We start from the raw sequence: 17306 nt of genomic DNA on the forward strand, positions 1-17306 counted from the left end.
ATCACTGAGCCGGGGGGGGGGGGCACACACACCCCAGTAGACCACTTCTGGGTTCACCGCCGAGCACATGGAGGGCCCTCCACACTCCTGTGGGACACTCCATGCATCAAAGCACTCACAAGCTGCGCTGGTATTCAAGGTACTTAGAAAAAACATTTAAAGCTGTGTCTATGTCTGAATCAGCACTGAATCTTCAGATTCGGATTCAGCCTAATTGAATCAAGGACAGCGATCCAAATCAACTAATCAAATCACTGTCCCTGATTTGGGCGGAATCCAAATCTGAATTGAATAGGGCCTGCTTTGTAAACCCCAACTAAGCAGTTCAATGAGAAGCTGCACTGCATCCTTCTCCCTTTCCCCTTCTACTTGAACTTCCCTCTCTTCTCCCCGCTTCTCCAACCTTGCTTCTTCCATCTGTCCTCTTTTAGCTGACCTGTAGTTGGCTTTAAGAAGATCTGCTGCTGGGCACACTACAGTCAGCTGTTTGGCTGTGGCAAGGGTACAAAGAACAAATGGCTATATACATACCACCTCCAAACAGCTGAGCACAGCATGGCTCTGAAAGCAACAGCAGCATCTCTTTTGAAACCTTGTTATAAATTAGCAAGATAATGAAGAGGTGGAAAGGAAAGATGGAGATGAACTGTGGACTGTAAATGCACACCCTTGTATTATAATAGGTTTGCTTGATGCATTTAAATACAATATGTATACACATTAGAAAAAAGCACAATGCGAACAACAGACAAAGCATTTTTAAATAATGTGCAAAGAACTTTACAACAATGCAATCTGTAGCTGTAATATATCACTGGAACCCCTCATAAGGGGACTGTGTTCTTTACAGGTTTAATATGTAATAAAAAAGGTTTATTGTTTCCATAAAGCATCACAGAAGGGCAGCAGCATGTGCCAGGTGATGCACCTTTTCCAAAAAACATGTACAACTTCCCTTTGTCAAGGCAGTGAATCCTTTGGTTTGGCTTGCCTTTCTCTGCTTGACCTTTTCAAAACAATATAGCCAAGGTGCTGGGTTTTCTATTGGAAGTTTAAATCACTAAAATCTCATGAGTAAAGTGAAAATGTGTTATTAAAATTTCAACTCCAATAGCAAAAAAGTAGCAAACACATAATTTTTGTTTGCCTTTAAAAAGATATCCTACCTCACTTAAAATCTAAACACTGACAGCTACTTTTTCCAAAGCTACGTAAAATGAGCATGTGCTCCTGCCTTTGTGTACATACAAACACACACACACATGCGCATGCCAAAGTAAGGCAAATGACCTTCACTATCTTTGGTTAAAACAGAGGAGAGCTGCCGAAGTACTAATTTACTCATCCATGCAGTAAAAATTATTAAAAAAATGCAATACCTAATATGAAACTATTAACAATCTCTAATTATCCAGCAAATTGTTCTCTAACCTCAATGGTTCTGTCTCATGAAAGTGTCTTTGCGTAGAGCGTATAACAAACCAAATGTATGGAAAAGCCTAAAAGAATCTGCCTTCCCCAGCACTGTGGTGAGCCTCAAAGCTACAGAATGCAAAAAATGCATTTGGCAAATGCAAGAAGATGACTGATTTGCTTCCAGTGAAACACAACTTAGTTTTCTTGCTGTTAGTGTATTTACTATGACAAAGGTTTAGGACATTGTGAAACAAGGAAAACAAATTCCAGATTCCACAATAACCCTTCTAAAATTCGGACTGATTGAAATAATTTGCATATAGGAGACCGAAAATTAGTGATGGAAGATACTAACAAATGACATGAAGATCTCACCTAAAAGGTAAAGGTTATTTCAAAGTGAAAGACTGAACTGCACTGTGATGAAATACAACTATTCACAGATTGAAAAGACCATTCTGGAGAATTATAGATTTTTTACAAATATTTAATAATTTAAGACAGGGCTGTCCAGCTTCTAAGGCCCCAGGGGCAACACTACTGAAAGCCATATGCTGTGTGAGCTGCACCAGGTGCACTGGCATGCACAGATGCTTTCCTCCATCTATTGCTGCACCGGGTGCTTCCCCCACCACAATGGCCCCCCTACTTGCCCCCTAGTCACTTCATCGTACAGACATGATTCCCACCCCAACCCCTCCAGCGCAGCCCCAGACTTGCCTTCAGTTCCTCACAGTGCTGCACTGCCCCAACCCCTCGGGTAAAGGCAGGAAGTGGCAGTCAGTGTAGGAAGAGGGCCTGGAGACAATAGCAGCTGGAGTGATGGGGGAAGCAGTGGCTGGGTAAGAGTCTGAAGGCCGCACATTAAACCTTTGTGGACTGTCTGTGGTCTGCAGGCCATCAGTTAGACAGCCTCATTTAAGAAATAAAAGAATTTTAGTGTACTCCTTTGTATAGTTCAATGGGGTCTAATTCTTCAAACATATCATGTCACCAGAAGAATCCTCTTGAACATCCTCATCCTTTCTGTCTGTGATGATCAAATACTTTTTCAGTGCAAAGCAAACCATACCAGCATAAGGGAATATTCTCAAATAGTCAAAAAAACCCCCAAAAAACACAAACCCCAAACCTGCATCATAAAAATCATAGAAAATATATGTAAATATGCAGGACGAAATGAACCAGCTAAATGGCTTTTTATCAAAGGTGACTGGACCCCATGTTATCCACATCCCTTCCTTGTGTGCTGCTGCCTACAGAAAAATGTTACGTCTTAAAGAGTTAAGACTAACCTAATAGGCCATTTAGGCTTGGGTGAAACTTTGATACTTACTAGGAGCATTTGTGCATTCATGAAGAGCAATAAACTCCAGAACATGTTGGGCTGGAGTTTATTGCTCTCAGGTATGCTGTTTGAACATGCATGCAGGACTGCAGCATGTTGAGCTGGGTCAGAGAAGCCCCAGCTGGCAGAGGGCCCAAGGGGGTCAGCCTGCCAGTCCGGGGCTGCTCCAACCCAGCTCAGCTTGCTGCACAGGGGTTGGCTAGGGCATGAGGGGAAACTGTATGTATAGATGTTTAGTCTCCCAGAAGAAATACTCTTGGGAGCAATTTAACCCCAATTGCTCCTGGGTTATTTTTCCTCCCAGAGTGGTTATTTTTTCTCTGGGAGGAAAAGTTTGAACATCTACGCACTTCTGAATGTCTATATATGCCCTAAAATCACAAAACCCCCATTCTGGGATAAAACAACCAACAATCAGAGCTAAGGTTACCAAAAAGACTGTGTGGAGCTAATACACCCTCCTTTCCTCCCCCAGTTCCTCACACTAAAGCTGGGAAGATGGATGCTTGCAGAAAGGAAGATGGAAGGGAATGGGAGTAGAAATGGAATTTGGAACATTTATATGGAGCTCAGTTTTCCACATGGTTCACAGTCTGCAAAGAAATCTCCAGATCTGAATATACATGTTTCATATGATCAGAGCAGCTGGGGGATGTGCTATTAAAACCAGCTCCCTTTCAAGTACTGGCTGAATGCTTCTATCTACAGAGGGCACAAAGAACTTTGGGAGAAATATGCAGTAGCACTCCCATACAGTCCACCTTGGCATAAACTTTGCTACCATCCAAAACAGTATAAGGTTTCAACCTTGAATTAAAGGTATCATGTACAAGGAAGTCGTCAAAGGTGTTAACATCAGAAATTATCTCTTCTCATATGATTCTCCCTCAGGAAAAGGTATGTTGGTAAATGAGAAAGATCTTCCCCTCGTTTAGAAGAAAAAGCTTCATCTGAGCAGAGTTCAGATCCTTTAGACAAGTACAAGAAGGGACTCTCCTGCCCTAGGTTTGAAAAGATTTTGAGGCCAGAAGGGACCATTGTGAACATTTAAATCTGACCTTGTGCTTAATACAGGCCGTAACATTTTGTTTAGCATCTCTGCCTCGAGCCCCTAACTTCTGGTTCAGCTATAGCATATTTTTTTTAGAGATGTATCCAATCTTAATGTAAAAAAGCTTTTTATGATGGAGAAGAAACCAGAGCTTGAGTTAAACTATTTCACCTATGAATTATCTTCGCTTCAAATAGTGTATTTTTTTTTAAACAAGGAAGGGTACAGTGTATATGAATTCATCTAGCTTTAATTTCTAATTGGAGGACTTTTTATGCCTTTGTACATAGATTAGAGCCTTGTGCTACCAGAAATTATGTTCATATGTAAAAATGTATATACTGTGATTAAGGCACCTTTTAATCTTTTATCATCTCCAAAATTACAAATGTGAGTCAAAGGACCCCTATAAAATGATCACATTGCCCTCCCTTTACCCCTAAAGTTAAGGGTTAAGAGCCTTCAGGCAAGTCCACACTCAGGGACATAGGCTTATGTTATGTTAACCACAGGAAGAAGACAAAACAAGGAGTCTTACATATTAGGAACACAACCAAGCAATAAAAGCTGTTGGCACTGGCAGGTAATTCTACTGGTATTAAATCTGAAACCTGATTTCAATATTAATTACTGAATAATGCATCTTAAAAATAAACTAAAATATAAAAAAAGAATGGAATCTCAAAGCTAGATGTCAAGGTGTACTCAAGTGTCCATCCAGAACACAGCCAAACAAGTACCATTTTAATGAAAAATTTTTCCCCCTCTCACTAAAATACAACATAAATGCTTTCCACTGAAGAGAAAGCGACACAGTTTAAATAAAGCACGATTAGATGTGTAAAAAAAGGAAAAGGAGCATTTTTGTTATTGATTTGTATGCTGTAATTTTGTGCTGATAACTCTATTAGGTATTGTTCATATTAAAAAACGAACCAGTTTATTCACTACAGTTACTAAACAATTATTTTACTAGTTTCCCTTTTGGCAGGGGAATTACAATCCATTATCATTACACATCCAATCGTATAATTTATGTTTTAATGTTAATTTAACATATAATTATTTACTGTTAACATATTAGACATTTGTTACCAGATTACCATATATATTACTGTTATTAGCATAAATTATCTTTTACAAATCAAGAGCAATGTTAAAGTAATTCAAAAGAGGCAACATTTTAATTCAAGACAAAAAGTATGTCTCAAAACTGATGACAGCAAAATTTGTACTAGAACATCTACTAGTTTATAAGCAATTCAAAGAAGCTGTAAAAGTGAAAAAATGGTCTATTATAATGCAAGCCCATAATACAGAGCTGATCTAAGATAAGAGTTTTAGACTAGACTACAGAAGAATTTCTGCTATTAAATCCAAGACCACATTCAATCGGCATAATATGAGGTCAAGACACAGCAGAAATTGAAAAAGAAGGGGACTGTTATTATGTGATAGGGCAGCATAGTATATAGATCACAAATTCTTCAAACTCCTGACTATAGCTTGATTATTTAACATTTCAAAAACCATAAATGACCTCTTTTTTCAAAAGGAGATCAACCTAGTTCACTAAATTGATTTCCCACTGAGAGAAGAAGGACCGTTGGGGAAATTATTTCTTTCCATTTTGAATAAGCATTTAATATTGCATCAGAATAATCAAAGTCTTATTTTATCCATAAGTATATCTGTAGAGTATGTTTAATTGACATATTATAAGAGAAAATGCTTTTCAATTTAACCATGCAAAATCCAGTGGAAGAAGAAACAGATTGGTACACATTCTTTAAAAATATCAAGTTTTTTTAATCATCTTAAAACTGGATCTCTATTTAGTTTAAGCAATTTTTATATGCTGGAAGAAGGGCCAGAAACCGTTTCAAGCTATGGGCTGGAACAATCCAGCTTCAGTCTGGTGCGAGCTAGATAGTTTTGGTGGCCAGTCATGAGTGAAGGGGTTTGCCTGTACCCATGTGAGGGCCTGGGAGCTGCGCTGGCACTACTTGTCCCAGCTGCTCACTTGCCAGCTGGGGTGTCAGCTCAGCTTCCAGCCAGAGGAGAGTTATGCCAGGGCTGGACAGCTGAAAGCTGCATCTGTACCACACTGACTCTTCCTGCTCCCCTCTCTACCCTCTGCTTCCTGCGTGCAGCTGGAAGCTGCCCAAGCCCTGGCTCAGTTCCCCATTGCCTGGAAGCTGTGTGATGCTGGTGCAGTTTCCCACTGCTGGGTCCTAGGGAAGCTCCTCAATACCCAGCCCCAGCACAGACATAGGCAGAGGCAATGCCTTCCAGCTCTGCCAGGCAGATTCAGTGGCTCCACAGGCCAGATCCAGTCCATAGGTCATATGTTGCCAACCCCTGTACTAAAACTACCTCTGTTACCTTCATTGACCTAAATATTATTATCTAAAACATGGTATGACCCTCTTTCATTTGAAGATCAGGATCTATCATTAAAGAAAGAAAATGATCTATTATAATTAATAATATACCTTCCCAACACCCAAACTAGGGTGTCCCGAGACTGAAAAGTGTTCCTTGTGCTATTAGTAAATCTTGGCTTAAATAAGGGTGTGGGAATTAATGCAAAACAACACACATAGTAACTGTTCCCACAATTAGCCAACAGTAAGTACAAACTAAACAAGGGCAACCATTTCATTCTTTTTCTTTCTGCAAGACATAACATTTGGTATTGGCTCTGCTTTTGAAAGAAACTAGCTGCAGTAAAGGGTTCAGAGCTGTTAATCCTGAATGGAGAAAGGCTTCTCCCCACAACTAAGAATTAGCCAACTAAGCCTTTGAAAAATACAGGCAGCTTTGGACATTCCTGTCATCAACATTTCTCAACTCTTCCCATGCTCTCTATATGGAACAACATCAAAAATCATGTGACTAATCACAAATTGCTTTGTAGATCTTTCCCATGCATATGGATAGGTCATAAATTAATCCTTACTATTATCCTAAGTAAAATGGGCAAGTAATTAGTGAATAACATATAGTAGCTCTTTATGTTTTTTCCTTTTCTATTTTTTCAAAACAAGAAAAAAGAAAAGAAAAAGAAAACCTGAATAATTATAATACATCAAAATTACTTCTATTGCAAAAAAGATGAATTCATTGTTATACCAAAAAAGCACTACCCTTGTTCCCACCTGGCTACAATAAAACCACAGGCAAGCATTTTAAATTATACAACACTGAAATTACACAAATAAAGAAACCTATTTCTCTTTCTTTTTTGTATCTAAAACTCTCCAGTAAATAGAGGCTGTGCTCAAGATTAGAGCATATCAGAAAACTGTTTGAAATGCTCTGACACAGAAACCTAGAGTCCCTAGGTAACAGAATCTGTAATATAACACAGATGATCAGACTTCAGGTCATTTGCTAATTGATGGATCCCAGCCAACAAGTTTGGTTGCTACTTGCAACATGCACTTGCCATATGGCAATCATAGTTCTAGGTCATTAGAGACTTATCTCCTTAGCTATAGAACTCCCTCCTATTATGCTCTAATTAAGTTGTATCCTAGCCTGAATTCCAACTATTAAAGAAAAATATGATTTTAAATCATTATTGGTAATTTGTAATTTATATAATTAATCTATAAGTTTAAAATGTCTTGTATACATCTTGAAAATAGATCCACAAATAAAGGGTAGTTTAAAAAAAAAAAAATCAAAAGGAGATATTCAGTTGGGACATTTAAGAAATAAGAAAAATATAAAAGTAGTCACACAACCAGAAAGCAACCCTTATTAAAATAAACTATTAAAAAAATTGGTAGTATGCTCTTGAAACTTCCTTTTTCTTACCTTAAATCCAATTTCAGAGATCTGTTCTACAGATTTTAGCATTGGAAGACTGCTATTTCATACCCTGAGGCAAGGACTTTTGGGAGCAGTATCTTTTATTGGACCAACTGTATAGATGGGAAAAGGGATACTGACAAGTTCTGGGGTGACCATACATCCCAGTTTGGCCAGGACAGTTCCAGATTCCGTAAGCTGGTCCTAACCACTTGGTCAAAACCACGGGTCGGAGTTCATCAGGAAGGCAGGGTGGTATGGTGCACAAGGCAGGTGGGCGGACAAGCACTGCTGCCGCTGTGCAGGAGCAAGGAGAGTTGACTTATGGTCACCATCAGATGCCTTATCTGAAGTCCTTACATTCTTTGCTCCCGTACAGTGTCAGCACTGCCTGCCTTCCTGGTGCACCCTGCCACTCCACCCCCCAGCCAGACTCTGGCCTGGAACTTTTGACCAACTAGCCAGGACCAGCCTATGGAATCTGGGCTGTCCTGGCCAAATCAGGATGTATGGTCACCCTATATAGGAAGGTTCCTTATCATCTGGTATAATAAACTTGCTTTCACTTTTTTGTATTCATAAGGTATAAAAATTAGAATGCTTCATTTGTCATTTTATATCAAGTCATATTACCGGCACAATCACTCTTTTTCAGCTCTGTGATTTCATTTACCAAATACTAACAGAAACGAAGACAAATATTATAGAAGATAAGCATGCCAAAATTAAACTTACCACAACATCTGACCTCATCTTTCCAAAAGTCTTGATTAAATGAGCATAGTGGTAGTCTTCCATTTGCCTTAAAATGGCAGTCATGCATGCAACAAAATTTCCCTATTAACAAAACAAAACAAAAAAAATAGATGGGTGTGATACCTACTACCAAAACATTATCATCATTGTGGTCCCATAATGGTGAGTCAAAAATGGAGCATTCAAAGCAAAATAATTAAAACAATAGTTTATCAATAATATGTAGTTAATAAAAATCCAAGATTCCCCCCAACTCATGTACATACATACTTTTAATAGGACAACAGAAACACCTATGATACAAGCATATCACTATATAAAATATTAATTTGTTTCATTATTTTACCAGCTACTTCAACTCACTGCAATTTTGAAACTATTTCAGACACAAAGAATTGTAAATATATTTTTAAAACACAGCATTGTTACCAAAGACATATCACACTTAGTTTGAGATCCACATTCAGTTAAGCCACTATAGTTTGATGAAAACTCTTTAAAAATTATTACAAAATATACTGTATGAATGTCACGAGTCATTTAGAAAACACAAAAGTGTTGTACTTTAACCAAACAAAAACAGGAAGGTTTATGTACTACAATATTGAATAAAAAAGCAAACAAGAAACAATACCACTAAATTGATTAGGCAAAACAGAGAGCTTTAAACCTAGAATGAAGGGAAAAGATGGCATTTTTCAAGCTCAATACTGAAGTACTCCTAGGAGTTAGTTTATTACTGCCTGCTAAAAGTGTAGTAGGAGATAAAAATATGTTAATGGTAAAATAGAGCATAAATTTTTTGATAGATTTTTAATGAAGCAACAAATCAGTCTTTTCTGTTTATTCTAGGAAATCAAAGGAAACAATTACTTGATTTCTCTATCCCCTTACACAGTATTTTAATTTAAACTTTCATAGATAGTTCCAGTATCTGTATTTGATGGAAAGGTTTATGTCAGTTCTATTTGAATGTTGAACAAAGACAAAAACACAAGGGAGAGTACTTTCAATCAGTTTTCTCCTAAGCTTAATCCAGATAGCTTAATTTTTGTGTTTCAGGCCTTTGTTCCTTGTCATCTAAATTTTCATTGCTACACAAGTTCAAGAAACTGAGATTAAGTCCCAAGCTAGATAACAGGTTTGCTTTGTATACTTGTGTACGTACCCCACACACACTCATGTAAATCAACTGGACAAGATCCTTGCATAGGCTTTCTGCATATCCTTCCTCTTGTAAGCGGATCTTGTCTACTTGGCTGAGTTTGGCTTTGGGGAAGGAATGTCTACATTCTTACTGCCTTTTCTGTGCTATACAAACAAACATATTTGTCTAGAATTATGATATGTGTAAAACATATAAATATGCAAAGAGAAAGACCAGCTGATCTAGCTATACTGCAATTTCAAAGGCCCTTTATAGTTATTCTTTTCTACATGAGCCAAGGATTGATATACAAACATAAAACGATCTAAAAGAAAATTTACATAAAGATGGACTTTCATGGAGAAACAGAAATGTAAAAATATCGATTATCAAAGAAGAGATAAGATAATACGTATGTTAAAAAAAAGACATTGAGGAAGGGTGTAACAACTTGAGATCATCTCCAGTACATAATCAACCTGTATCTTATGCTGATCCCATCTGAGAATAAACATGGTTTTATTTGAGGCATGGAAGCCAGACTGAAGATAACACTGTCTATCTTTCCCACCAGACCCTTGTACACAGTTCTTACAAATCCAGGAAAGCTGAAGAATAAAAGCACGTTTTTTTCCCCTCGATGCAGCTTCACAAACTGAACCACTACGTAACTAATTTTTTTTTAAATCCATTCTTTTGGAATTAGTCCTTCAGATGCAATTGTACAGTCTTACATGCACTCAAGTAAATAAAGTTAAACATGTATCTCAATACTTCACTTCATCATGGCCTTTACAAATGAATCTATCAGTACACATCTTACCTTTGTTTCTTTCTAACATGGAGCATTTCCTTCACCTGTTTAATAGCTTTGATCACATATTTATGCTAGTCTCAATCTATTTGTTCAGTAATTTAAATCATTAAGAAGAATGACAACAAATGAGAGATGAATTTTGTACCGAGGGAATAGATTATGCTAACCTTGCATCTGAATGGAAGACTAATATGGGAAATGGTAAAACCCTTTGCATTTAAACATGCAGTTCTCAGACAGATCAACATTTAGGAATGAAGTTACGCTTAAATGAATTTATCTTTCACTTATATTTGTAGCACCCTTTCCTCTTAAAATGACTAATTATTGAAGATTAGTGTTTGTCAACATAAACCCTCTCCTTCATATTCCAATCCCTCTAACTCTTGCCAAAAGATCATAATCCTCTCTTTGCAACAGAACAGTGTTTGTCTGTGGGAATTGCTATGACTATTGCTGATAAGCACGGAAAGAAGATGAGTCATTGGAGAGAAAGATAATTACATAAAAATATCTTATTAATTAGCACACTAAGAGTTAGAAAGGACACATGAAAGGTTAATGTCTTATAGTTAAATGTTATATATCCATATAAAATATGGAAGTTTATTTTAAAAATGCAATGTTTGTCAGACAAAAGAAAATAAATTCATGAAAACAAGTACATTATAAGCACACTTAGCATAATACAAATTAAAGAAGAAAATATAATCAAAAAACATACCAAAGTTAGCTATGACACATCAAAATGTTCATATATCCCTAAGGTTGAAGTTTCATGTTACACTTAGAGCATACTACATTTATGCAATGTTAAGCAGTGTTAAAGTCAGATTGGTCTGTGAGTAGCCTCACAACAGAAGTTAATACTGTTTGTCTGCACAATTCTGACTTGCCATTAGGGGGCTGGTGAGCAAGGGTGTGCTTAGGAGCCAGGACACCTCAGCTCAAGCCCTGAAATAGTGCATTCTGGGATGCTGGAGGACTGCAAATTGTTTGTTTTATCCCCGTGGAGCAGACTGAAGTTATCCTAACATGAACTAGGTAGCATGGCCCAGAGTTATCCTTCCCTTGAAATGACATAACTTTGAGATACTCAGTGGGAACTTAGCATGAGTTAACACAATTTAATGTGCAGATGCTCACATTTTAAGTGCCTTTAGTATGATCTAAGTGAATGTATAGCTTCACCCTAATAGTATGTGGACAGACTTACAGTTGTTAAGTCCGTGGAACAAAATAACATGTTTTAAAAAGTACATTTGAACTGGAAGAAATTAATGTAGGAATCTAAAATGAGAAAAAAGGAGTTAAGATGCCCTGTAATAACTGAAAATGTCAAATGGCGATACGTTCCCATCAACACAGGAATACAGAGCACTTGACTCACCCACAATCATGTTCATCCTTAAAAACTCAGCTACAAAAAAGCTGAATGAATGTGGTAACCAAATAATCTAAATGATATTCGAGGTACTGTACGATACGGCCAACATGCATTTCAGTAATTCTGCTTTCTCCTCAATGAGAAATCAATGAAGGACAATATTCATCTTTATTATTTTCTGGTGGTTTGTGATTTTGACAGAGTTTGTTCTCAGAGGAAACAGAATGAGGCAAGGGAGTTGGCCACCTACCTTACTGCTGCTGCTTTCCTCACCACAGTGGTGGGGGGGATGAATTTAAGATGACCTGCTGTAGCAGGGCACTAGGGTGCCTGCTACTGAAGATAGAAAATGGCTTAGCTGCCATTTATTAAGGCAGCAGGTGTCAGTCGTTATGGGAGCTGATTAGATCAGCTGACTGACAGGGGGCGGGGCTTGGCCTTCATAAGGAAGTGAAGGCTGAGGCCCAGACACAGTTCCCCTCGGGCAGGGGCAGGGGCAGGGGCAGGGGCAGGGGCAGGGGCAGGGGCAGGGGCAGGGGCAGGGGCAGGGGCAGGGGCAGGGGCAGCCCGAGTCAGTGGTTGCAGCCTGACCACTCTGACCTGCTGCAATGATGCAGGGGGTGGAGAGAACCCTGACAGAGGTATGTGAGAGAGCCAGCATAGTTTTGCGGAGTTGTGATTATTACACCGGAGGACCGGGCGAGGCTGTAGGGGTGGAGGAGGCCTCAGCAGGAGCTCCCCAGTAAGGAGGGGGAGCTCCTGGCACCACAGAGGGTGCTGCGTTGTGGGGTTGTCCCGACCCCAGCCCATTGGGGTGACTTTAGGAAGAGTCTAGTAGAGGTGGAAGCCCAGTAGGGTATGGGCCCAGGAAGGTGGGTCTAAGCAGTGGGGGATCCCGACCCCAGCCCAGCGTGGGTGTTACCGGGACAGGCCCCAATTGGGAAAAGCCCCAGTGGGGCGTAGGCCCGAGCGCGGGCAGCGGAGCACAAGAGGCCCTGAGTGGGGCGTAGGCCCGAGCGTGGGCAGCAGAGCACAAGAGGCCCTGAGTGGGGCGTAGGCCCATAGAGAAGTCCAAGCTGGGCGAGAAGGGGCACAATCAGAGAGCCGCCTCAGGAGGGGACACGCGTATTGAGTTGGCCCCGGGAGAGGACCAGCACCGGGACTCGGAGAAAATCCCGGCATAGTAAGATCAGCCCCGTGCCAAGAAGGGTAGGAAGGCAGCCTCCACTGACAATACTAAGATCAAAGACATGGCGGGCGAGATAGAGGGTGCATTCAAAGCCCAGGTTGGCATGGTAGGCAAGGGCACTAGGGGAGGTCATGGCACCCCTAGGGACCGTCCTGCCACACCTGCCCAATAATTGGAGTCCACCCTTGGAAACTTGTAACAAACTTATAATTTTCCATGCACAGAATCTAATTATTGGGAGGAGTTGTCTTAAATTTGAAGTAGTTTTGGATTTGGGGAAATAGGGTATATAAAAGTTCTACCCAACGCACTATATGTAGCTCTACCTCTTCAATAACTTTTTATATTTCAGAACTTAGAGAATCTTTGTGTTTTAACTGTACTTGACTCTGTTTAAAAAGATTCATCCCTGTATAATACTTTACTATTGAACACACTGTAATATATATATTTCCTCTTCTGTTTTTCTTTACATTTATTAAGATACCATTTGCAGCTACTATACCATTAATTATAATGCCATCTAAAATTACATTATTACTTATTAAATTACTTTATAAAAGTTAATACTTTTAAAACAGGTAAGAGTTTCAGTATGCTCTAATAACTATTTAGAAATAAACAATGCAATTACACTTTTAAGTTAATTTCAATGTTTTGGTGGATTCAGAGACTACTGCCATTTTATATGGCATATCACTCGGAGCAGTACAAAGAAAAAATCTAATTTGCTAAAAAATCAATACAATACTGCAGGAGTAATTGAAGGCCTGCACTTATACAATGAGTACAGCAAAGTGCAACATATGGAGCTTATTGGTGTCCTTTCCAATGATTAGCTACTGATACACTGATATAGCATCAAATTTCATGTTACTAGTCCTTCACACACTTCCACACTTACAAAATATGAAAATAAATACAATAAATGAAAAACTCACGAAGTGACTAATCTCACTATTCCAAACAATGTAAGAAAAGGTTTTTTTTAATGTATTTTAGGCAGTTTAATGTGCTTAATTTCCCTTAGTATAAAACAAAGAAAGAGAGAGGTTATTTCCTTTCAAACTAGGTACACTGAAGCAAAAGAAAGAGCTTCGGATTCCCAAGACCATATTATGTTATGTGCTGTGTTTGCAACCATATCTTAACAGAAACAAGAGTATTTTGGTTTTAATAGCACTCATTCATGAGCCTATAAAATATTGTTGATTTTGCTTCATAAAGGATTCTATTATTACTTAGATCACATGTCTTATCTGAGAGGGATTTTTTTTTTGTATGGTTCAAATCCAGTACATAAATCCATTCCTGCATTCTAATAATGTCTTTTCGTATTTTTTTTTTTTAAAGAGGTGCAAATTGCCTAGATGGACTCCATGACTTGCCAAAATACATTCAATTCCCTTTCAAAGCTAATTATTCAAACCAGAATAAGAGATTATTCCCTTATTATTATTATTATTAAGGGAATGTTGGTGTGGGAAATTTTTTCGGTTTTTTGATTTGTTTTTTCTTTTAATATAAAAACAAATCAAAAAACCTTCCCATACCAACATCTCTTAAAACTCCAGGATAAAAAATATTTTCCCCGAGCAATAAGCCAAAGGTTCTCTTTCTATAGAGGTATATGGAAAAATATATTCATAATAAACAAATACAAGATGTGCATTTTGCTTTAAGCGGGTCTCTTGCACAAAGTTAATCTACCATTTTTGGTAAAATTATCCCATTTTTCTCTTTGGTACCAAGTCTTCTGCTTTAACTAGTCTCTAGCAGTTTCAAGAAAAAGTATTAAGCTATAATAAAGCATTTATCTACCATGAAAAGCTTATCACAAGCAACAGGAAAAAAACCCAGAATGGAGGAATATTCCCTTAGTAGTAGTAGTATCATCATCATGTACTTCATCATGAGAGATCTTATTTAAAACCACATTATTTTTCTATTAAGACTTTCCTCAAACTCTCAAAATTTTACCGATGAATTAAAATCAATATGAAGCCAAAAATTACAAGTAACCTAAAATAAGAAATTAGAATTGATATTCCATTACATTTTAATTATAATGCTGTTTCTATTATATTAACTCATTTTAATGCCTTTATTCACCAAAACAAATGTGAAGTGGATGTTAACGATCAAAATACATAATGTTTTTCTGTTTGCTAAATGAGATACTCTCATCTATATAAGACGCTGACTGCACAGTAATTACTGCACAGACATTTAATACTTGTATAAGTAAGCACTGACAAACAGCTTCTTAATGATGCTGACTGAACAGTAGCCTGAAACAACTGTGCAGTAGCATCGCATCACAGTTTCTGCTATGTGATGGTACTACACAGTAATCTCAGGCTACTATAGTCAATGTCTTGTGAAGATGCATCCAATTTCTCCCTATATACATATACATTTTAGTAAAATTAAATGTCAAGTGAAACTGTCCCTCAATTTTTCAGTATCCTAGTTCACACACTCAAAGGGACCTGTATTTACACTCAGTGTTAAGATCCACCCTCCTTTTTAAAGCCTTGTTTTGAATCACAAGCTACTTTCAAAAATCTTGTTCAATGCATGAACCTGATTTAAAAGATAAGTTGTCTCTTGTAAGGTAACGCTGGAAACAATGCTGCTCACATAAAATAATGTAAGGTGAAAAGTGACAAGCAATATTGTATAAAGCAGGTGACAGGCCATTTGTATCATTTCTGTGGATTACTTTACAGGAGAATGAAATTTCCATCTTCCTTCTTCTATTGCTTGGTCTTAGGATGCCTCCTTTTGATTGGCACACAAGTTCTCAACCTTGTTAGACTTGAGGAACCCCCTCATTAAACTCAAGGCACCCCTCAGAAAATGTCAGCTCCTAGTTTTCACTCGTTTTTTGACCACGAAAAAATAAATCAATGTTTCTGTTGCAAAGAGCTCAGAAAGACCACAACAGGTCAGAATGTTGACACTATGGATTCCTATCTGAAATCTATGGCTAAGTACAGACATTCACAAAGCCCAAGGCAAAAGTGATCTAAGTTATGCAGTTTTTCCATAAGTGGCACAGTTTAGATTGATAGCGAACAGAACACACATTTACCCTTTGGTGGGAGGGAGGGGAAAGGCGGGGGGCATATTTTAGACAGGAATCCTTCATTTTTAAACCAGTCTGTGTGTGCCGTGTGTGCCAAACTTCTGTTCTGTTACACATGTAGATCAGTGTTGTGTGCTGGACCTCTGTTCCATTACGGGTACAGATCAGTTTCTGATCACTTATACCGGTAAAAGTGTAATGTCTGTACCTGGCTTCTGAGTTTTTATTTTGTGAATCTTTTATAGATTTCTTGCACACCTAATGGTTATAATATTGCACAGCATACAGTCAGATCTTTGAACAGATTTCACAACACCCTGGTTGAGAATCAGTAGCTTGGCAGAAAAGCATCCAAAGTTATTATTACTCAACAATCACTTATCCAAAGTAAGTTCTAAAACAAACACTAAGAAAATGCCATTTTACAGAACAGCTAATGCTTTTTTTGTTAATACAAAATATTTTGGTCAATTTAATTGGTGTGTATGCATGCATATGCGCAATACATAATATACAAAATAATAAATATATTATTCTATTCTCAACTCATGATAAAAAAAATAACAGCAGGCTAGATTAGACTTCAAGTTTATATTAGGTTGCTGTGTTTCAAAGGTTGAGAACAAACTGCAAAATTTGCCAGAAACAAGCACAGAAATCACTCTGTATGCATGTAATTCAGGTCCCTAGAAGCATAAAAACTCATTTCTGCTAACAGGTTTTTCATGGCATTTGAGAGAACATTAAGCTCAAGTGCTCTCCACTGGTCAGTACACAGTAGATTAGAATCAAAGCTATTATTATTTTGTCATATCAGTGTCCATGTAGCATTTACAATGATTGTGACACAACTTCCTCAAGTTTCTAATAACAAGACATCCATCTGTATTATAATATGAAAGGGGACAGGTATAAACTAAAATATATTATAAATTTCACAGTATAGCTATAACACTCACAGCATTGAAACAATCATCTGTCCCATGATATAAAACCTGACAGTAAATTCGAAAGCACCTTCAGCAGACAAAGTATTTCATAGAAGTGGCAACAGAATTGAAACAGGTCAAGATATTTAAGCCTATCAGCTTGCAACTGCTTCTCAGGGCCAAAACCTGCCTCTTGAATAAAAGAGAGAGCCAATAAACTGTTTTCATTTCCTTCTCCAAAATAAAGTTAGCAACATTATATTGTTGTTAACAAAAATATAAATTATGAATTATAACAGTGCTAATGCTCCCAAGTGCTGCAGACATAACTATGAGGGTACACTATATTAGCCATC

The 17306-nt window shown here is 37.9% G+C and overlaps 1 protein-coding gene across 2 annotated transcripts in view; it reads right to left on the reverse strand.

Moving 5' to 3' along the window:
- DOCK1 (dedicator of cytokinesis 1) overlaps positions 1-17306 on the reverse strand; it is a 553358-nt gene that overhangs the window by 255937 nt on the left and 280115 nt on the right. For both annotated transcript variants that reach the window (XM_090058391.1, XM_090058392.1), the window contains exon 28: positions 8370-8471. In XM_090058391.1, the coding sequence (XP_089914517.1) occupies positions 8370-8471 (102 nt within the window). The remainder of the gene's footprint in view (positions 1-8369; positions 8472-17306) is intronic.

The sequence above is a fragment of the Crocodylus siamensis genome, chromosome 7 (genome assembly GCF_052110815.1).
Source record: "Crocodylus siamensis isolate JL-2025a chromosome 7, ASM5211081v1, whole genome shotgun sequence".
NCBI lineage: Eukaryota > Metazoa > Chordata > Crocodylia > Crocodylidae > Crocodylus > Crocodylus siamensis.